Source organism: Ornithorhynchus anatinus, chromosome 7, assembly GCF_004115215.2.
Source record: "Ornithorhynchus anatinus isolate Pmale09 chromosome 7, mOrnAna1.pri.v4, whole genome shotgun sequence".
Classification (NCBI taxonomy): Eukaryota; Metazoa; Chordata; class Mammalia; order Monotremata; family Ornithorhynchidae; genus Ornithorhynchus; species Ornithorhynchus anatinus.
The window spans coordinates 43,365,644-43,388,393 of NC_041734.1; the positions used below are offsets into that span (position 1 = coordinate 43,365,644).

Sequence of the window (22,750 nt, forward strand, 5' to 3'; positions counted from 1 at the left end):
TTCCAGTCAACGTGATCTTCCTTATGTCTGATCAAACTCTCGCAGCGACTTAAACCTGGGCCTTCTCGTTCATCCCTCTGTGCCACTGTTTTAGATTTCACAAAACCAAAACATATAATGTTATTAGAAAGAGGAATGTCATTCCTGCCCACTCGTCAGGAAACAAGATTTTGGGAAAATGGGTATCACCAGCAAAGAGACGTAGATCATACACAGGGAGAACGTTCAAAACCACAGCCATAAAAATAAAGGCCTTTTATTTGGTTTATCTATACTATTACATGAATCTCGGAGTAACATTCTCAATCCCGTGGGAAACTTTACTTCCCAGTTGTGTCAGGAGATCTGGGCTGTTTTCATACACGTTGGTGTGTTTCTTTCCTGAGCTGCTTCTGTCCTCACTGCAGTGTGTGGACTTCACTGCCTCGGTGGGGGAACCGTCTCCCCACTTTATGGTGTCACCTTCTTGTAAGTGATGTGAAGATGCTGAGTCATTGGCTGTGTAGTGGTTGCCATGGAGACAGTCTGTTCTAATTTCCCTTCGGAATTCAGTCTGAATTTTCGGGTAATCTAAGCAAGAAGAAACAAAAAAAACACCCCTTAATTTTGCTCGGCAGACGATAAGAAGGATTGGAGCATATCTTCCTCATTTAAAAGCAATCTCGTCCTTTTTCATTTTTTCAAACAAGATACACAGATGAATTTGTTTAGACTATTCTTTAACTCATTACCTTCTATCTACCAGACTTCACGGCCACTCGCCTGAAGCTGACGTTCTCAGGAAAAACAGAGACATCTCTATGGATTCATTGGTGAATAGGGCATAATTGGAGCAGTTGCTTCAAAACTCAAACAAATCTGTAGTGTTCAGTCCCAAACTAAGAATACAATACATATTCAGAATAGGAAAGGATAATTCATCTGTGCCTTAAGTAAATCAATCAAAATTTATTACCAAGTACAAAGTATGAAAGCATGACATTTGTTGAGAGAAAACTCTTTATAGCTTCACTTGTGCATCTTTGCAGTACTGAAGAATATTTCTAGTGCTAGCTACAGAAGCCAGAGCTCTTAGTCTGTTATATAAACCACTCTTGCATTGTTTCAATTTTTGGAGTTCCAAAATCATCCATCTAGTGTTTAGATTTAAAAAAAAACCGAAACCCCCCACCTTGCAAGTGGAAAATGGGGGAAAAAGAACAAAGAAAAGGAATATTCTACACATCCAGTTCTGACTGGCTAAAGCTACCATGGCTTATAAAGGATAGAAGACTCCCCCTGAACACTTGGCATATCCATAAGATATCCTGGTCATTTCCAAACATTTAACACTTGCTTCTTAACTCAGTGTGGACTTTCTACATGTCAGTTGGTTCCTGTTACAGGACCTTTCTCTTTTCTTTCAGGAAGAGTCAGTCAGTCATTCAGTCATATTTATTGAGCGCTTACTGTGGGATCACTGTACTAAGCACTGGGATAGTACAATACAACAATACAGATGCTTTCCCTAACCACAAGCTGATGTTCTAGAGAGAAAATGGAGGCAAGCACCAGGCACTGAGGGAGCCCAAGAGAACCTACAACTACACTAACTGTTATTATTTTAAAACTTCAATTACATCATCAACTGAGTGCTAAGCGCAAGCTTCAGGACAATCACCTAACATGGTTTCTTAAACTCAAAAAACAAGGCCTTTTAAAATCTGAACTTTTCAAAAAAAAGTTCCCTACATATCTCCCTTGTTAAAAGTAAATGGGAAAAAGGTTTGACTTTTCCTGATAATAGTTTTACCTGCAGTCCTTTCGGCTCATAGTTTCTGAACTCTCACCAGTCGTTGGAAGAGATGCTGTTTTTGACTATTTAAGGTGTAAACAAGATGACATGATGGATTACCACACTATCCTCTCACCTTGACAAAGGAGGCATCAGTTTTCCAAGTTTCATTGCATTCCCAGTTTGCATGGACTTCTAGATAATGGACGGCAATGCTTCTAATGCCCGAGTGTTCCCAGTTTGCATGGACTTCTAGATAATGGACGGCAATGCTTCTAATGCCCGAGTGAGCTAACTATGGCCGGGGATCCTAACTAGCTAGCAATTAATTTATCTGATCCACCATAAATAAACATATGTATCATTGAGGATTAGCTTAAACGTATTTCTCATCTGTAGCATGTGAGTGGATTTGAACCTCACTGCACATGGTTTAGAAGGGAAAATGTGTAGAAAGTCACGAAAGGTTCTTCATACAATAAACACAAAACCAATTTTATCGACAGGTGTTGTGGACCTAAAATACTGAACTATGCGACTTCTTGGAATCTCACCCATCTTAAGATTTTCTGTTGAATAAACTCTGCTTCATAACAAGTTCAAATGTTCTTGAACACCATGGAGATTTCAGTGATGCCAGTTTCATAAAAGTCAGAGGACCGAGTTCATTCCCCTTTGCACTTTTCACCCACAGAGCTTTCATTTGCCTGGAATTTCTCGTGCTTATCTTTCACTCCAAAGGAGGATTGTTTGAGATTTCAAGAAGCTGGCAGGCTGTTCTCTGGTGTCAGAGCTCAGAAAACACATTCATTTTTCATTTTTTAATGTGCATATTCTGACCAGTAACCTCTGGTCATCCTTTGCGGAAGACACAAAATTAGTTAATTATCAAGGGTCAGTGGCTAACCCTTTAAATGAATGGGGCAAATGCCTGATTCAACTCAGTGCTTTTTGGGGGAATTCTTTCATAGTTCAAAAATGAGAATTTTGAGCTTTGTTACACAAGCAAAGACAGCTTCAATCAGTAAGCTTCTGAACAATAATCAATGTAAATGGAGTTAAGCCCTAAATGGCAACCAGCGGAGTCCAGTGAACCCATTGAAATTTGGGGAAAGATTTATTTCAGTGGATGCTCTAAAGTTCTTATTTTAAGTAAACTTCCTGATCCTTCTGCAGGTAGACTCCACTAGCCCAAAGGAGAAAAGTTAAGCTTGATGCTGACGTAGGATAGGAGAATATTTGAGCACTTTTTCAACCTTCCTTTTTTTTTTCTGAAGGGCTAGGGGGAGGAAGAAGGGAAAGGGAGTTAGGTGATTTTACTTGCCTTTCTAGGAAATCCTGAAGCAAATAAGATACTACTGCTTATACTATAAAAAAATTCAGTCAATTTTAAAATACGTATTGAATGACACAGAACCTATGTTTATGATCAACAATTATAAAAATATCACAAGGTTTTGCTGACTTTTGGGATCACAACTAGCATGATTCTCCAGGTGCCTGGTTTTGCACTGTTCTAGAAGGTGAGATTTGGGAAGCTGTTTTACTGGCTCCTAGGAAAGGAAAAAAGAAGCCTCCTATCTCTGTCTTGGTAAATTCAATCTCTACCTTTTTTTTAGATAATCCCTGGCTGATTTTTCTCATTCTGGACAGGGACGGTGTCTACCAACCCTACTGTATTACTACAGAGCTCTGCCAACAGTAAACACTCAGATTTACTGATTGCAAATGGGTTTTGGTAACAATCATTCAGAAATATTGTGGCTCTGGTAGGCCCTTCAATTAATTTTACTGAAAGCAGCCCCCAAATTCCGGCTTCTGACTAGTAGAAAATGAAGCCAGGGAACACTCCTGCTAATTCTGCTGTATTGTACTCTCCCAAATACTAAGTACAGTGCTCTGCATATAGTAAACGCTCCATGAATACACTGATTGATTGATTGCCACCCAGTGACTTTGATTCATTCACTCGTTCAATCACATTTATAAAGTGCTTACTGTGAAAAGCACTGTACTACGCACCTGGGAGAGTACAACCGACATTTAGCTTCGCTTACAGTTGTCACCAAATCTTCGGTAAACCAAGCTGCAGACATTGCCTTTTTTAGGGAGCAAATACTATTTCTGACATAGTCTGGAAGTATTTGGCATCAGAGCACTAAGTAAATACACCACTCAAAGTCTATGAGGAACTTAACTCCAAACGTAAATGCTCTACACCGATTAAACCTTCCACCTCTAGAACAATGAAGCCAGCTTTTCCCTTGAGACAGCCAATGAGCTAACGCGGAGGCCAGAGAGACTGAACAAAGGGGAACCATTCTGGATCTCTTCCAAAAGAAAGTATTACATTTTCACCACTTGGCCTTGATCTTTTTTCATCTTCTTCAAAAAGATTATATTTCCAGAACGGTAATGTGTGAAGTCTTATGGGAATTTGGTGGGTTAAACTGAGAATGTTCACTGACAGACTTCTCTGTCCAGATATTAGCATTATTCAAAAAAAGACCAAAATGGTAATAAAATGTTCGGGTGTTTTGTTTTCTTCAACTGTACTTGTTAAGTGCTTACTATCTGCAGAACACTGTACTAAGTGCAGGGGTAAAAGCAATCAGATGGGACACAGTCCCCGTCCCACATGGGGCTCACAGTCTAAGTGTAAGAGGGAGTAGGATTTAATGCCCATTTTACGGATGAGGTAAACTAGGCGCAGAGAAGTTAAGTTAGTTGCCCAAGTTCACATAAGTGGTGGAGCCAGGATAAGAACCCAGGTCATCTGACTCCGAGGCCAGCACTCTTCCCACTGGGCCACACTGCTTCAAGAGAGACTCCTCACAATCAGTCTCAAAACCCATCACCAACTCACTCAACTTGACCTTTCTGCTCTCATCACCCACTATTCCCCCCAAGTTACCAGTCTAACTGTACTTCACTCTCGAGTCTCTTGCCTCTGTTCCCTCACTCAAGCCGTTCCCCTGGCTTGGAACGGTCTTCCCTTCACCAGGTCAGTCAATGGTATTTACTGAGCACTGACTGTGGGCAGAACTCTGTCCTAAGTGCTTGAGAAAGCACAATAAACTGACAGACCACAGCTCTTTCCACAATCAAAGCCCTCCTAAAATCCCTCCTCCTCCAACAAGTCTTTCCCAAGGAATTCCCAACACCCTAAATCAGGCAGAACCTAACAGCCATCTTTAGAATTTATGAATTTACTACTACCTTAACTTGGAACTTTTGTCTATATGTTTATTCAGTTGTACATGCAATTATATATGATAACTCTATTTGCGAATGTTTTTGCCTGTCTTCCGCACCGGAATCCAAGCCTCTTGTGGACTAGAAACATGTCACTTTTTTTGTTTTGTACTTCCCAAGCACTTGGTACAGTGTACACACCAACGGAGAGCTCAATAAATACTACATCTGAAGGCAGGTACCCAGACCATCTTGGTCGGTAAACCAAAGAACTGACCACAGCCAGCCTTGGTTTAATGCTTTTAAACAACAACAACCACAAAAAGACAGCAAGGTCACCTTGAAACTGGTCTATAACAGCACAACTGAACATTTCAAGTGAAACAGCAAACCTCCATATCTTTTTGTGAGTGTTAATTTTCATGGCAGTTCATCATTCAGTACCCTCCCACTTATTACGTGTTTCTGAATCAGGGAATTCCTGCCCTTCCCAAAGCACTGTCTAATGATCCAGCATATGATGCCCGGATGACATGATTGTGAAATGTTGCAGGGGGAGATTCCTAAATGTATATATTTACAAATTTCACTCTAAGTTTATATTTCTAGAGCACATACCTTGCCCTAAAGCCCCAGAGAGACCAAGCTTCAAGAGCGCACATAATGGAGTAGGCAGCTTGAAGAATTTAAAAGAAAGAAAGAAAAAGAAAAAATAGAAATGGATAGGTGTTGCAGGCCTTGAAAGTCAGGAGTGAAAGGATGAAATTGAAATTCACCTTGACTGTATTAAGAAGTGAGCAGTGTGGAAGGCAAAGAGTTTCCACATGGGCTGATTCCAAAATGTTAAACAGTAGAGCTGAAACAGTTCTTTACAAGAGGGAGTCCCAAGGGTCTGGCATCCAGCCAGCACGAGGCAAGATTCTGCTTGGTAATAGTGTGGGCGGTTTTCAAGAGTGATTCTTGCTGAAGTAGTGAATATTTGAATAAAAGATGAGTTTTTTGGAATCCAGTTCCGGTTATAAGGTTTCTCGCAGTATGACGGCCCAGGGTTCCCTTTTATGGACAAAGGCTGAATGAGCACTAGGATCCATGCACACCCTTAAAGAAAAGTTTTACAGATGATCCTGGCTAGTCCCTTTCCTAATTCTGCTAATGACTGTAAAAAAATATATTGTTGCCATCTTTCTCTTAAAACACAAGATGGACTCCTCCCCAGAGTTACTACTTTCTTTCTCCTGTACCTTTTTGGGGCAAAAACCGCAGGGAATCTCAGTAGACAGAGTACTTTTGGTTTTAGTGGCCACAGTGACCTAAGACTTGCTCTTTTCTCTTGTTTGACAGAAGTGAAATTCATTGAGCCCTGCCAAATCTGGCCAGCAAAACAGAGAACAAAAGATTCTCTGATGGCCTGACAATTTCCAATTCGGTCAAGTTAGCTTCCAATCTCATAGAAAAACAGGAGAAGTGAGTTTCCTCTGTATGTTTTAGTGATTCTGTGGTAGATCTGTTAAATAAATCAATAGAAAAGACTGAGTTGAAGATATAGGACTTGAGGAAGGGGAGTTTTAGTTAATCATCTACTCTGAGGAAAGGAAGAGGGTGGATAAAATGGAGAATTTCCTCATTTCTTAAGTAGCCTGGGCTGTTTATGTGACCACTGATCACAATATTGCCATTGTTCTTGTCTGTCCGTCTCCCCCGATTAGACTGTAAGCCCGTCAAACGGCAGGGACTGTCTCTATCTGTTGCTGACTTGTTCATTCCAAGCGCTTAGTACAGTGCTCTGCACATAGTAAGCGCTCAATAAATATTATTGAATGAATGAATGAACATAATAGAAATTGTGGGCTCAGATTTCTAACAGTAAAACAGATGAATAACTAAACTTTACTTAATTCAGGAAGGGTCTTACAGATTGGGGAAAGTTGTCTATTCCCCCTCCTTCTAGATCAGGATAACCTGGATAATTAATAATAAAAATAGTATTTATCAGCACTTACAATGTGCCAAGAATTAGGTTGCCCTGGGTGGATACAAGACAATCACTCTAGGATAATTATAAACACAGTCATAATCGCAATATTTGTTACTGCATGTTAAGTTCCATATTACATTAGGATACCTACAAGACCTACAGATCAGTCACAGTCCCTGTCCCACATGGGGTTTGCAGTTTAAGAGGGTGGGAGAAGGGATATTTTAACCCTATTTTAGAGATTGGGAAATTTTGGCACAGAGTGGGTAAGTGATTTGTCCAAGGTCACACAGCAAGCAAGGGGTAGAGTTGGGATTCTAATTCAGGCCTCCTGATTCCCAGTCCTGTGCTCTTTTTACTATACCAGGATAATTGGCTGGCTTTCTCACTTAATCATTTCTGAGTTTCAACCCACTAGAGGGGAGAGAGTTAAAAAGCTATTTCAAAAAGATTCTTAAAGAATAATAGACAAAAGATAAGAACCCAAATCCCAGTACATGAATAAAGTGCAATAAAAGCTCCTTGGCCCTAAAAGTTCAGTTGAAGTACACATTTCCAGAATTTTTAGGGAAATCGCTTTGTGGATTTGGTTTTAAAAACTGCAGAACAAAGAGTGCCCAGATTATCTGGAGTTTTTTAATGCTTCAGAGCATAATTCCACTCCAAAAGAGAATATAAATACATACTGGTAAGGAGGTTGGATGCTTGTCCTCTGGCTTAAAGCCAGGTGCTTTCCAATGTACAGAAAGGAGATATTTTAGCTGACAGCTAAGGCAGCTGAATTTAAAATCAGTTCTGCTTTAATTGTCTTTTAATAACTGTGGTATTTGTGAAGCACTTGGAGTAGATACAAGTTAATCATGTCGGTCAAGGTCCCTGACCCACATGGAACTCACAGCCTAAAGTACGAGGGAGAGCAGGGTTTAAATCCCCATTTTACAAACGAGGAAACTAAAGAACAGAAAAGTTAAGTGACTTGCCCAAAGTCACACAACAAATGGCAGAACCAGAAATAGAACCCAGGACTTCTGACTCCCAGGCCCATGCTCCTATTAGCAGTCTTTTACCTGGAGAAGCAGCGTGGCTCTGTGGAAAGAGCCCAGGCTTGGGAGTCAGAGGTCATGGGTTCTAAACCCGGCTCCGCCGCTTGCCAGCTGTGTGACTTTGGGCAAGTTATTTCACTTCTCTGTGCCTCAGTTACCTCATCTGTAAAATGGGGATTAAAATTGTGAGCCCCACATGGGACAACCTGATTCTTGTATCCCCCAGCTCTCAGAACAGTGCTTGCACATAGTAAACGCTTAATAAATACCACCATTATTATTATTACCTCTGGTTTCTATAAATGTATATGTTGGTCATAAAGCACTCTTGAATAAAACTCCAGAAACACCCTACAGTTTGAAATAAAAATATTGATAATGTGGGCACTGAAGTTTAATGCAAGTAGGACAAACCTTGCCTTGCTTCTCCACCATCAAGAATAAGTACTCTTTGTATCTGAGGCAACATGATAAGGCATCAATGAATGGACCCAGCATGACTCAAATAGTAATTTACATAGCACAACAAAGATATTCTTGGAACTTAAAACTAGCATCCGCTTACACTTTGAAGGAAAACAATTTTTCTGCTCTAGTCAAGAAATAGACGTGCGAAGGGTTATATAAAGCAAAGATATTATAAATGGAAGACTGGGCAATATCGTATTTTCAACCTATTTTCCCCATTCAATCCTATCTAGCAGAATTTATATTCCACTTTATCAACAGCACTTATTGAGCACCTGTGTGTAGAGCACTGTAACAGGCCTTTGCAGGTAGTACAATAGAATTACTGATGAAGAACCCTGAGCTGTCAAATTTGAAGGAGGCAAATCCAGGCACAGAGAGAAGGCACAAGCAAGGGGTCTCCAGCAAAAGAGACAATAATGAAGTACAATGATTAGGTTAGTTTGAGAGAAACCAGAGGTGCAAGCTGGCATGTAGTGAGAGAAGAGGGTGGATAAATTGGAAGGCGAAAGCTGACAGTGCCTAAGCAGTGTGGCTCAGTGGATAGGCCATGGGTCTGGGAGGCAGAAGGATCTGGGTTCTAATTCCGGCTCCGCCACTTGTCTGCTGTGGGAACTTGGCCAAGTCGCTTCACTTCCCTGTGACTCAGTTACCTCATCTGTAAAATGGGGATTAAGATGGAGCCCCATGTGGGACAAGGACTCTGTCCATCCTGATTAGTCCATATCTACCCCAGCACTTAGAACAGTACTTGGCCCATAGTAGCCACTTTAAGAAATACTATAATTATTATTAAAACAGATAGGGGTTTCTACTAGTGTGGAGAACAATGAGTAATCATTGGAGGTTGTTGAGGAAGGGAGAGATGTGCGCAGAACAATATTTTAGAAAACATTATCCTTGCAGGGGAGTGAAGTATGGACTAGAGTGGGGAGAGACTGAAGCCAAGGTAATCAGGTTGCCTCAGTAGTTAAGCCAGGACAGCTGCCTGAATTAGCCACAGTGGACAGATTGACATTAAATTATGTGTCCTTTGAGGAATTTTTTAAAAAAATGTTATTTTAGCTTTAAGTTTATAAAAGGAAAGTGCTAAAAATCAAAAGAATTAATTTCATTGCCACCTTCTCATGAAAGTAGAACAGTCTTACAGAGAAAAAGGTGGAGAGGCAAGTATGTATGTGTGTGTGCGGGGAGGAAGTGTCTTGCTGTAATGGGGGGTGAATAACAGAAAGAATAAAGCTTCTTTGGAGGCTGCAGTTTGATTTGTTGGTCTATTATAAATGATGCCAAATAAGAAAGGGATGTAGCTCTTTGAAAGGAAAAAAAACCCCAAACCTCTCCCAACACCCCTAAAATGATGTTTAAAAGGGCTTTAGTTACTTCAGAGTTGACAAACTGGGGCTTCAGACTTAAGCAGTAGAGATTTCTGCAGTGGGGTAAAAATTTAAAAGAATTTCTTTGCCGGGGTGAAGATATGTTCTGGGTGGTGGAATTCTTTTTTGGTTTTATGTTGAAAAAGGATTTACCATAGTTAAAAGTCAATGTATTTTCCAATCACAGGAACATAATAACACAGTAAATAGTAAACAATGTGCTGTTGTCACATTCAGTTTCTGAATTGACCTTGAGCTGCCCACTCAAAAACAAATTTCTTAAATTTAAAAGTGGCTAAAATATTGTAAATGGTCATTATAAATGACACTTTTATTCCCTAACATCATGCTGGATCTGTTTATACATGACCCCACTATGTGCTTAAAGAGTCAGGACCTGCTGTTTCACGGAAATTTTTCACGAATACCTCAAACAGAAGCCCTTGTATTTGTTGACTCACTTTTACGTATTACAATCGGAAAGAGTTGCCTAAAAGTAGGACCCCTTGCTTTTAAAGAGAATCTCTTTACTCCTTCTCCTCATTTCTCAAGCCTCTAAAGTATTTTTTAAGACAGCAATTTGCTATAGAGTAGGCACTGAAGAAACAGCAGACTAAAGGTGACATACTGTGAAAGGCAGTAAATGAGCAAAAGAAAAAACAGGATGAGAAGTTGGTACCTGGATAACAGAGGCTAGCATTTATTTCCCTAAATATATCACAGAGCAATTGGTGCAATGATAAACAGTATAATAATTTTACTGTAGAGTTGTAAAACTGGGTTAGCCTCAATCTGGATAATCTCTTCCCTCAGTTTCTACTCTATGATCTCACACATGCCTGGGGAGACTCAATCAGTGAAGTGTGACCTGCTTAACTACTCTCCCACAGCCAGGAACAGTTCTGCCTTCAAGGGATGCAGTGGCACAGTGAAGAAGACAAATCTACGAGTGGGGGAAACTGGAAATAGCTTTACTTGGAGACGCTTAGTCCATGAGGACTGAAGATGTGAAGATTCCCCTACTAGTATCTTAGGCAGCATAATAAAAAACTTACTCAAGATTCTAGCAACATAAATCACCTTAGAGAAATACTTGGTCTGACAGGTTCTCCGTGGGCGAGTCCCATTGAAGTAAGTTTTAGGACTGACAGTGTTTACTTTGCTGAAAAACACTGCATTTTCTTGGAGGGACACCCCACTGGACTGGCATCAGACTCTAAGAACTACAATGCAGTGGCCACTCTCCTGTAACAGGAACAGTATTTATTAAGCCCTTACTCTGGGCAGAGAACTCTACTAAGTGCTGGGAAAGAAATAAAGAGGTGGGAAATATAAACTGTAAAGAGATGGGAAATATAAACAGTAAAGAGGTGGGAAATATAAACTGTTTCCTTGTTTTCTACTTTTATATCAGCTTCAAATCCCATGCCACACTAACCACCTCATCAAATAATCTCCGGATGGGCTCTTCACCATCCCTGAAACACCCTGCTTCCCAGTTTCCTGGAGTCCCCCTGGACATAGGTCAGAACAGCTAAAGGAACCCTGAGGACTACCTTTCTCCCGCTCACTTGACAGACACCAGACACAGCGATTTATAGAATTCATTTCAAGAATGAATGGAACACTGTTGCTGCAGTCCTGAAATTATGAATTCCAAGCACCATAATGATGCCTCCATCCAGTACTGAAAAGGCAATCAAGTATCAACTATTAGGTACAAAATGTACTGCCCTATTTTATTAGGAACTTGCATTCCATGTCTCAGAGCTTAAATTTATGATTTAGGATTGTCAAATCAACTAAAAGGGCAACTTTCACAAATGTAAAGAGGTCTTTATGAAAGCAAATATGTAACTCACACCTACTCAAATGCTACTTATTACTGACTCAGAAGAAAAGCTATTGAGTTGGTTAATTGTGAATTAATGATGGAAAAACAGCAAACATACCAGTCAGAGTATTCTGCTCTAAGTAACATTTCCAAGAGCCTCAGGAAGACTTTCTGAGAGCAACAAAGAGAACTCCACCATCATGAGTTTTTTTAAAGCAAGCCAAAAGGCAAGTATTTTTCATTTATAAGGAATCTTTGCATCCATACCTCACCACCAGAGCCATAATTTGCTTCTGTTGTCCTGGAGAGGCTTGAACTAAACATTTCAAGAAAAAATGAAAAACTATGGGACTTTTGTAGCATGAACCACTAGAACTTTAAGTTCCTTGAGGGTGGAGATTGGGTCAACCGATTCTACTGTATCATCCTCTCTCAAGCGCTCTAGTACAATGCTCTGCACACAGTAAACACTCAACAAATATTATTGATTGCTCCCAAGCAAGTCAGACCCTTACGGAAGGCACTCTTCAATAGATCAAGTTAAGAGCCATAATCGCTCTGTTCATTTCCTAGAGCAAAGACTTTAACAAATCGTACCTTTATGATTTCAATGTTTTCTCCCACCTACCCCGAGAACATCCACTCTGATCAGGGCCTCTCCTCCACCCCACTGTGTTAGCTTCATGATTATACACTCTTCTGACGTGCTCCTGGTAATTAGTACTACAGACAAGCACAGAACTGAAACAGCTGAAGAGATGATAAAAGAAAACAGTTCTTACATGCCTCAAAGCCTGGGGCACTAAGCCAGGCACTCTCATTATCTGCCCCTGTGCTAAAACTTCTTCTTGTTGGAGTCCTCGGTGTTTCCCTTACCTGGCCCCACTCCTTGTTAATAAGATGCTCACCTGTTCGACGTGAGGCCCCTTGGCAAAGGAGATCCTAGCTATGGAGTGCGATGCTATGGACAGTTCATGCCCGTTTACTTCACCCTCCTCCACTTCCACGATACCTGAAAGAGGAGGGATAATCGTGTTACTTTCACCTCCAGTAGCTACTGGAAGATGAGTTGCTCGTGAGTTCTTTTGTTCCCTCTCAATCAGGTGTCTTACCGTCACTTTGGGAACCAGAAGTATATATCAAAATTGGAAACGAAATTGACACTGGCCAAGATGTTGCTTCCTACTTGTGGTCAACCAAACATTTTCAAGAGGAAATACATGCTCTCGGGTTATCTCCTTGAAGGGACGCCATGTCTAGTTCCAGACGCCGGAGGCTAAATCAGCCACCCAGCTTTTCACTAAGACACACTCGGAGGAATCCACTTTTTAGTGTAACAGCTGGGCAGAGTGCCTCACTTTGTCATACATACTCACAATTTTCAGAGCTGCCTCTCTCCCAAAACTGGCTAGAATGGCAGCACTTTGTTCTGGGGACTTGTGTACAAAGGAATGGATTACAAATTCTGCTATCTGACCATGCCTTCCAAGGACCTAAGCTACTTCCTGCCCATATCTTCCACCTATTTTGTCCTTTGCTTCCAAAAAGTGTGACTGGAGTCCGGTGAATGAATAGGCAATGGCCAGTTAAGGTATTAAGAGGAGGGCAGTTTAACTTAAATGGCTGGTATAAATATTATAGAGTAGTGATTAAAATGTAATATTGATGGTTTCTATTTTCCATCAAGAAAATAAGGTACCAATAAGGATACCAGACACTGCTCCATCAAGCCAGACTCATTGGAAAATATGACTGGCAGAGTGTGGAGTGCAATTAATAAGTCACTGTCAGGTGCATGTAGTGTGATAGCTACTGAAAAATCTTTCAAAAGGCCAATCTGTTGGTTTGCATAAAAAAAACCCCAAGTTGGTCACTAACAGTCAATTTTTTCCTTACTCTCCTGCTTGCTTTCATATCACATTAAAAATAAAAATGGAGACCCAGGTTCTGTATTAACTTGCAGCTTTTAGGCCACACCCAATTCTGAACTCTAAGGAAGTAGTCAAAATGTCACATTTAAAATTTAAAGTGATTTGATTGTTTGCTTCCTGCCAAGGCCAAGACTAAATAGGCCTCTCTTTCTTAATAACCCTAGTTACAAATCTCTGCTCATAAATGACAAAATATATTGAGGAACTTCAATGTGAAAAACCATTCTGGCAAATTTAATGTTGCCAATGCAGTAGTTACCCATAAGGACACAGGTCTCGCGTTGAACAGTGAGTGGAAAAAGTTAGGGAGATATGTGCTACTTAATAACTTTAATAACAGCAACAAAACACCTGGCCCACTCTCCTGATACCTTTCAAAATTTTAATAGCAGCAAAGTAACGATGATGGTGCCGATGTCAATTAACTGGATAATAAAGGTGTAACTCCAGATGAAGCTTTTCTCTTCCCATCAGGCAAAAGCCACTTGAAGAGATCTAATAATAACTGTGGTATTGCTAAGTGCTTACTAAATGCCAGGCACTGTATTAAGCGCTGGGGTGGATACAAGCAAATTGGGTTGGACACAGTTCCTGCCCCACGTGGCTCACAGTCTCAATCCCCATTTTACAGATGAGGTGACCGAGGCCCTGAGAAGTGAAGTGACTTGCCCAAGGCCACAAAGCAGACAAGTGGTGGATCGGGATTAGAACCCATGACCTTCTGACTGCCAGACCCATGCTCTACCCACTACACCATGCTGCTTCTCGTCTCTATGTCGATGAGCAACAGATTGGGTCAATACCTGTGTTCTGGGCGCTGACGAAGGCCACCTTGTTGGTGTCAGGCTTGAGGCGAATGAATCCACATTCCCTGTGCATTGGTTTCCTAGTGTCCGGATGGAAGGCATTGAACCTAAGCGGGAAATTAGGAAATAATAGTAATTATGGTATTTGTTAAGTGCCTTACTGTGCACCAGGTACTTTACTAATCGCTGGGGTGGATACAAGCAAATTGGGTTGAACCCAGTCCCTGTTGCACCTGGGGATCAAGGTCTCAATCCCTATTTTATAGATGAGGTACCTGAGGCAGAGAGAGATTAAGTGACTTACTCAAGGTCACACAGCAGACACGTGGCAGAGCTGGGATTAGAACTCATGTCTTTCTGACACCCAAGCCTGTGCTCTATCTACTATGCCATGAAATGTAATACAAGAGTATTTTGTTACAGTCACTGCCCAATCCAGAGCACTTCCAGAGTGGTCAAGTGGAGCACCGCACTGCCCAGGCCTGCTCTGGGCCCACGATGGCTCCCATTCCAGAAGTGTTTCTGGGAGGTTCTGATTCGCCGAGAGGCTGTTCGGAGTGAGTTGGTTTGGTCTGAATTCCCTAAGGTATAACCTTGGAAGACTGAAATATCTGGAACCGGCCGACCATTCCAGCATCCTATGGAAGTGGTCTGGGTTTAGAACCGAGCTCTAGTCCACAGCTGTGTCCCACATGGCATCGAACTGAGGTCAGCCAAAGCCTGACGAGCCAACTGGTCTGGGTTACCCTGCCATTCCAAGGTTAGCTTCACATGCCTTTACCTTCTCTCTTTCCTAAGAAAATAACTGTCATTTTGGCATCTTTTTTCTGGGTCTTGGTCAAACCTCTTCCACTTCACAACTCAGCTCTCAACACTCACTGGATGACTTTACAGCATGGTCCCTTGTTCTCGGGAACAGCGGACACTAATAATAATATTAATAATAATACTGACATTTGTTAAGCGCTTACTATGTGCTAGACTGTACTAAGTGTTGGGGTGGGTACAAGGGAATCGGGTTGGACAGAGTCCCTGTCCCACATGGGACTCACGGTCTTAATGAGATCATCACTTCCATGACATGCTCTGTCTCTACTGACCGAGAAATAGGTTGTTCATCCTACGCTTCCTGCACCAATAGCAAATTGCACTTATGCTCCTGAACCTCTCTGCGTTTAGCATGTTATCCCCTCAATGTTTGGTTTTAAAATTTGAACATTGGCAGGAAGAAATGAGCAAACCACATTGAAGGAACAACTGTACAGGACGGAGACAGGGGAAGACCCTAGATCCCGTGTCCACCTCGCCATGTTGATGCTATGGGATCAAGGATTAATTATCCATCAATGAAGTGCTGATTTTCCCTCCTTTGCTCTTTAAGAGAATCCTTTTCCACCCATCCATTCGTTTGAACTTTAGAGTACCTGGCTGTGGATTCTAACGCAGAAAACCCAATAGGCAGTAGGCCTCAGAAACCACCTAGCAGGTAGTGTGGACCAATGTGCGGTGAGCAACTATTCATTCATTCATTCATTCGATAGTATTTATTGAGCGCTTACTATGTGCAGAGCACTGTACTAAGCGCTTGGGATGAACAAGTCGGCAACAGATAGAGACAGTCCCTGCCGTTTGACGGGCTTACAGTCTAATCGGGGGAGACGGACAGACAAGAACAATGGCACTAAACAGCGTCAAGGGGAAGAACATCTCATAAAAACAGAACATCTCGTAAAAACAGAACATCTCGTAAAAACAGAACATCTCCCCTTACCTTTCGACCTCCTTATTTTTTAAAATGGTATTTGCAAAGTATTTACTATGTGCCAGCTGCTGTACTAAGCAGTGGGGTAGATACAAGCTAAGCAGGTTGGACACAGTCCATGTCCCATATGGGGCTCACAGTCTTAATCCCACTTTACAGATGAGGTAATTAAGGCACAGAAAAGTTATGTGACTTGCCCAAGATCACACAGCAGACAAGAAGCAGAGTTGGGATTAGACCTTAGGTCCTCTGACTCCAAGACCCATGTTTTTTCCACTGAGCCACGCTGCTTCTTTCAAGCCTACCCAATGTTCGAAATAAGTGGCACCAGTAGAAATCTCAATTTGGACAACTTCAAGAACAGGAAAAACTGGAAAATTACTTCTGCAATTTAAAAAAGCTGGGGAGAGCAGGAAGACAAGCCTCCATCCATCAAATAACCCAATATCCTTCCTAATTGCCAATTTAGCACTGCTTTGCACCTAAGCACACGGGTATTCACTCCTCTCCTCCTTATATTCCATTACCTCTTCCTATTTGTAATTTAGTGTCCACCTCCTCCACTACATTGTACACTCACTGATGACAGGGACCGTGTCTACTAATCCTTTGTACCCTCCCAAGCACCGAGTACAGTACAGTAAGCCTTCAATCAATACTATTATCTTCATCTGTAAAATGGGAACAATAAAAACACCCTCTTCCTCCCTCACAGTGATGTTGTGAGGACCAAATGAGATATGTAATGTAAAAAGGACTTTGAAGAAATAAAAGCATCATACAAATTCAAGGTATCATTATTAGCATTACTGAGAATACATCTGAATTTCAATCGAACTTACTACAGAAATGACATTTATAAAATTTGATGTGTTCAGAACTAAGCTATGGCTGCTCCGTAACACAAATACTTCACTCTGGACGTTGTCAAGTCACATACTCTTTTCCCAGAATGTTACTGCAGTTCATTTCCAATAATTTCATCTACAACCCCTAGGATTATGAGTTACTGTTTGAACGTGCTACCCGCAAGTGCTCTGATGAATTAGTTATGATTCATATTGTTTATGCTATCTTTATGTTACTTCTTATAATTAATTTAGGGATTTGGGTATGATGGATTTTCTAATTCACCTTTCTTCCACCCACCATAAAAGCATAACGAAGCAAAAATCACAGTAAACTTTTAAGGTACTTAAAATGTTTTGGGCATGTTCCATCTTTTGTCATAAAAAAAGAGAGTAATCAATCCTAAAAAGGGTTCTTGCAAAGAAACTTTTTGTCAATTTTTTATTTTTGGTCCAGAACCATAAGTCAGCATCATTATAGCCTGAAAGAGTTATGCACATCGGAAAAGTTAACAATACTAGCTTTTCTCAAAGGTGGTTTTCAGTCGCTTTAATTCAGTGAATAGACAAGTGACTAAATTTAAGGCCTTACTAGGTCGAACAGACGCAAACTGGTTATTTACTGGGTCACCATTTCAAGCACACCCATTTATTTACGGGCTCACATTAAGGCACCTGTTAATTTACATTACCGATAACTGTAAGGACGCGAGAGTGGCACCAAAAGGCTAACTGCCAGCCAGTTAGCTGGATACATAACTGGCTGTTTTCAGGATACATAACTGGCTGTTCTTGTCTGTCCACCTCCCCCGATTAGACTGTAAGCCCGTCAAACGGCAGGGACTGTCTCTATCTGTTGCCGACTTGTTCATCCCAAGCGCTTAGTACAGTGCTCTGCACATAGTAAGCGCTCAATAAATACTATTGAATGAATGAATGAAAGGAAAGCAAGAGTGTTAAGTATCTTTCCGAAATGTACTTCCCGAATTCCTTTCATTCCCTCTCCTAATGGCTTTGCACCTTTAGGGGTCATAGCGCTTCTTCGCTGGGGCGGCCCCCATCATTTCCCCAGGCTTCTAGGAGAGAAATCAGATTCCAGACTTACGAGAAGTTCAGCATGGGCTGCCCCACGTGGGAGATATGCACCTCCTCCAGATATTGAAAGGGCTGCAGCGTAGGGAAGACGCCATCTCCTGGGGGGTCTGAGAGCCAGGTGCCTAGCATCCAGGATAGAGGCTCGACAACGGGGTTCATCTTGGGGGCCTCTGAGGACAAGAAGGAGGAGAGAGTCAGAATGCTACTGCGACACTCATTTGCTTACCGGTTCATTTACACGCAACGGCTGCTGTGCCAGGGGTGCGATCTGAAGGGAGAGTTTTTACAGTGGGGCATGCTACAATTATTTCTGGCTGGTTCCGACGCCCCAGATGCACTACTGCTGGTACAAGCTCTCATAATATCCCGGCTGGATTATTGTGTCAGCCTTCTCTCTGATCTCCCTTCCTCCTGTCTCTCCCCACTCCAGTCTATTCTTCATTCCGCTGCCCGGATCAGGTTCCTGCAGAAATGCTCTGGGCATGTCACTACCCTCCTTAAAAACCTCCAGTGGTTGCCTATCAACCTCCGCACGAAACAAAAACTCCTCACTCTGGGGTTTAAGGCTCTCCATCACCTTGCCCCCTCCTACCTCACCTCCTTATCTCTTTCTATTGCCCACCTCGCACGCTCCGCTCCTCTGCCGGTCATGTTTGCACCATCCCCCGTTCAAGCCTATCCCGTCAACCTCTGGCCCACATCCTACCGCTGTCCTGCAATGCCCTCCCTCCTCACCTCCACCAAACTCTTTTCCCCTCTTCAAAGCCCTACTGAGAGCTCACCTCCTCCAAGAGGCCTTCCCACACTGAGCTTCCCCTTTTCCCTCTGCTCCCTCTCTGCTCCCTCCCCCTTCACCTTCCCTCAGCTAAGCTCCCTTTCCCCCCTTTCCCTCTGCTCCTTCCCCTCAGCACTGCACTCATTTTCATATATTTTTATTACCCTATTTATTTTGTTAATGAGGTGTACATGCCCTTGATTCTATTTATCGTGATTATGTTGTCTTGCTTTTGACCGTCTGTCTCCCCTGATTAGACTGTGAGCTCGTCACTGGGCAGGGATTGTCTCTATCTGTTGCCGAACTGTACATTCCAAGAGCTTAGTACAGTGCTCTGCACATAGTAAGTGCTCAATAAATACTATTGAATGAATGAATACAGAGAGACTGGGGTTGGGGGTGGTGGAGGGTCGGACCATCAGCAAAGGCTGGCGGGGTGGGAAACAGGTTTCAGGCGTGCCTTGGGCTCTGGCACACTCGCATAGTGGAGAACACGAAAGTCGTGCTCAATTTCAGAAAGGAGCTGAGTCAAATCTGGCATCCTTGAACACTCTCTTAGGTAACAGGTGAACAACCTCCAGTTCCTTGGAAAATGCAGATTCCTCCATCGGAAGCAGACAAAGCAATACTGCTGAGACGCGTATGTGAAGAGAAAGAACTAAAAGGAAGGAAATGTTACCAACTATTCCAGGTGTTTTAAAGTTACATTAAGCACACGATGTTTAAACTTAGATTCCTCAGCCATGATGAGAAGATAGGACTACTTAAAGTGTCTAAGATATCACAAAGAATGGGGCTCTCTTACCCAATAAGCATTAGAAAGTGACCTACACATGAAACTGCTCAGACTGCTGAATGGTGTAGAAAGGTGGATATAAATTATTATTCATTTCTCTGCTCGCTTTATATAACCACATTAGAGGTTCACCGAAAGACCCACCGAGCAGCCAAAAATTAATACTAGGGTACTAGGTAATAACATGGCTGCAAACCTATAAACAGACTGGGGGACGATTACGTTTTTAGGGCACCTGATAAAAGTCAACATTCGTAAGAGAGTAACAAAAAACATTAATCAATGAAAGGACAGAAACAGAATCCTGGCTTGCTAAGGAGGTTGAGCTGTTTCAGAATATATTTTGAATTTACCAAAGCCCAGCCCATGAAAAAAAGTTAAAAAGCCATCCCTTAATTCCCACTAAAAGAAAGGATCGCATAAAAGACAATATAGGGTGGCAGTCCCTTAATTCCTGTAAAAAGAAAGAACCTTGTAAAAGAAGATATAGGCTTTTCGGTACAACAGTATTTCGTATAACAGTTACTGTAAAATGAACTATGAAAAAAGTGAAATAATAATATGGTCATTTATTAAGTCCCCTTTTATTCTCCATCTACACCCAATTCCCTTGAAGAACTCATTTGCTCCCATGGCTTCGACCAATTAACCAAGTGGTATTTATTGAGTGCTTCCTGTGTGCAGAGCGCTGAACTAAGCGCTTGGAAGAGTACAATACCACAGAATTAGTAGATGTGCTCCCTGCCCTTAACGGGCTACAGTCTAGAGGGGGAGACAGACATAAATATGAATAATTTATAACATAAAACTTAAAGATATGCACATACATTTGAGGCAACTGAGGCCTAGAGATTTGCCCAAGACCACCCAGGAGATGATGTGTGGCAGAGCTGGGACTAGAAACCAGGTCTGCTGACTTCCAAGCATTTTCCACTCAGCGACACTGCCTCGCTAAGTCTCGGAAAGCTCTGACTGTCCACTGAAAGCAGGATGGTGAATGGACTAGGGGTCAGCTCTACCCCAGGGACAAATTAGGGAATTCCCCAGGGTGCTATTTGGGGAAGGGAGCCTCTTTTCTCCTTCAGACTTCCACTCTAGTTAACTGCTGTCCGCATTCTTCATTTTGCCTAGGATGCCAAAATGTCTTGAGCTGGCTCTGAAATGGTCATGGGAACTCATATGTCACACTGGAAGATGGGCTAAAAGTGAGCCCTCCTTCCCTCTAGGGCCAGGGAGCAGGACCATGATCTAATACCAACATGTATATTCTCTCCCGGGGCTCAGTAATAATAATAACCATAGTAATGATGGCATTTGTTAAGCGCTTACTATGTGCCAAGCACTGCTCTAAGCACTGGGGTAGATACAAGATAATCAGGTTGTCCCTCGTGGGGTTCAGTCTTAATCCTCATTTTACAGATGAGGTCACTGAGGCACACAGAAGTAATGTGACTTGCCCAAAGTCACAGAGCTGACAAGTGCCAGATCCGGGATTAGGACCCACGACCTCTGACTCCTACGCCCGTGCTCTTTCCACTAAGGCACACTGCTTCCACGGTACATGCTCTGCACACAGTAAATACTTAATCAATACTATCACTGCTACTGCTGAAAGGATTCTGGGAAACACAAAAATCCAGATTTAACTGTGGAAGTGAGATGGGCCCAATCTAGCAACCGCGGCTAATACAGAGTCTCTGACATACTGCAGAAGAATCGAGTTAAGCGATCTCTTCGGTACTTATCTAAAGCATGTAATAACATGGCATATCCAGAGCCAAATGTGGAAGAAGGTTTTTTGGAACTACAGCAGTTTGGAAACCTCTTTAAGAGCACCATTTTCTATTCAATACTAAATGTACCAGCAAGAAGCAGGAACATGCCACTGGCTTGTCTGGACTAGGGTGGTTGGACTAGGCTCTGAGGAAAATTCCCACCCTGAATGATGAGGTAAGTGGCTGAAATTTACTCCTTAATCTATTTGGTAAATACTAATGCCTCTTCAATGCCCAAGTAAGGTCAGTGGCGAAGTCAGGATCTGGATACACCTACTCCTCCTCCTCCATCCCTCCCCCCTGCCTAGCCACCGGACACTTCATCTGCTTGCCGAGAGCTCGATAAAGATCTCCAGGGATTGGGAATTAAGAGGCCTTCCCCGATTAAGCCCTCTTTTCCCCAGCTCGCTCTCCCTTCCGCGTCATCCCTGTGCTTGGATCTGGGACCTTTGGGCATTGACATTCACCCCACCCTCAACCCCACATCACTTGTGTACATCTCTTTAAATTATATATTATAAATTATTTATTCTTCTCTGTGCCTTAGTACACTCATCTGTAAAATGGGGATTGAGACTGTGAGCCCCACATGGGACGGTGACTGTGTCCAACTTTATTTGCTTGTATCCACCTCGGCGCTCAGTACAGTGCATGGAACATAGTAAAGCACTTAAATACCATTATTATGGAGAAGCAGCATAACTAGTGAATACAGAACAGACCTAAGAGCCAGAAGGTCATGGGTTCTAATCCAGGCTCCGCCACTTCTCTGCTGTGTGACCTTGAGCAAGTCATTACACTTCTCTGGGCTGGAGTTACTTCATCCGTAAAATGGGGTTTGAGAGTGTGAGCCCCCCATGGGACAGGGACTGTGTCCAACCTGATTTGCGTGTATCCCCCCACAGCATTTAGTACAGTGCCTGGCCCACAGTAAGCACTTAGCAAATACCACAATTATTATTATTTTTTATATCAAGATTTGTCTCCCTCTTCAGACTGTAAGCTTGTTATGGTAGGGAATGTGTTAATTCTATTATACTGTACCCTCTCAAGTGCTCAGCACAATGCTTCGCACACAGTGAGCTCTATGTAAATATCATCGATTTACCACTGGTTGGTTAGTTGGAGTTCTGACTTGGAAGAACGGGGAAGGGCAGGGCCGAGGGGCACCAGATGAGCACTTAGGAGTCTTTCTGACTTTCTGATTTGATGAACACATCCCAATTCCCTGCTTTCCGAAGCTTAATACCCAAAACGTCTCCTTAGTGGCTCTCTCACTAGCTCCTGACTCCAAACACAC

The 22,750-nt window shown here is 42.2% G+C and overlaps 1 protein-coding gene across 2 annotated transcripts in view; it reads right to left on the minus strand.

Annotated features, from left to right (window-relative positions):
* Positions 1-220: 220 nt before the first annotated feature.
* The window catches only part of THAP4 (THAP domain containing 4), a 53,939-nt gene continuing 31,409 nt past the window's right edge, over positions 221-22,750 (minus strand). For both annotated transcript variants that reach the window (XM_029069753.1, XM_007669087.4), the window contains 4 exons: positions 18,115-18,274; positions 14,397-14,506; positions 12,571-12,674; positions 221-570 (listed from right to left, as the gene is read on the minus strand). In XM_029069753.1, the coding sequence (XP_028925586.1) occupies positions 451-570; positions 12,571-12,674; positions 14,397-14,506; positions 18,115-18,274 (494 nt within the window). In that variant the 3' untranslated portion in view covers positions 221-450. The remainder of the gene's footprint in view (positions 571-12,570; positions 12,675-14,396; positions 14,507-18,114; positions 18,275-22,750) is intronic.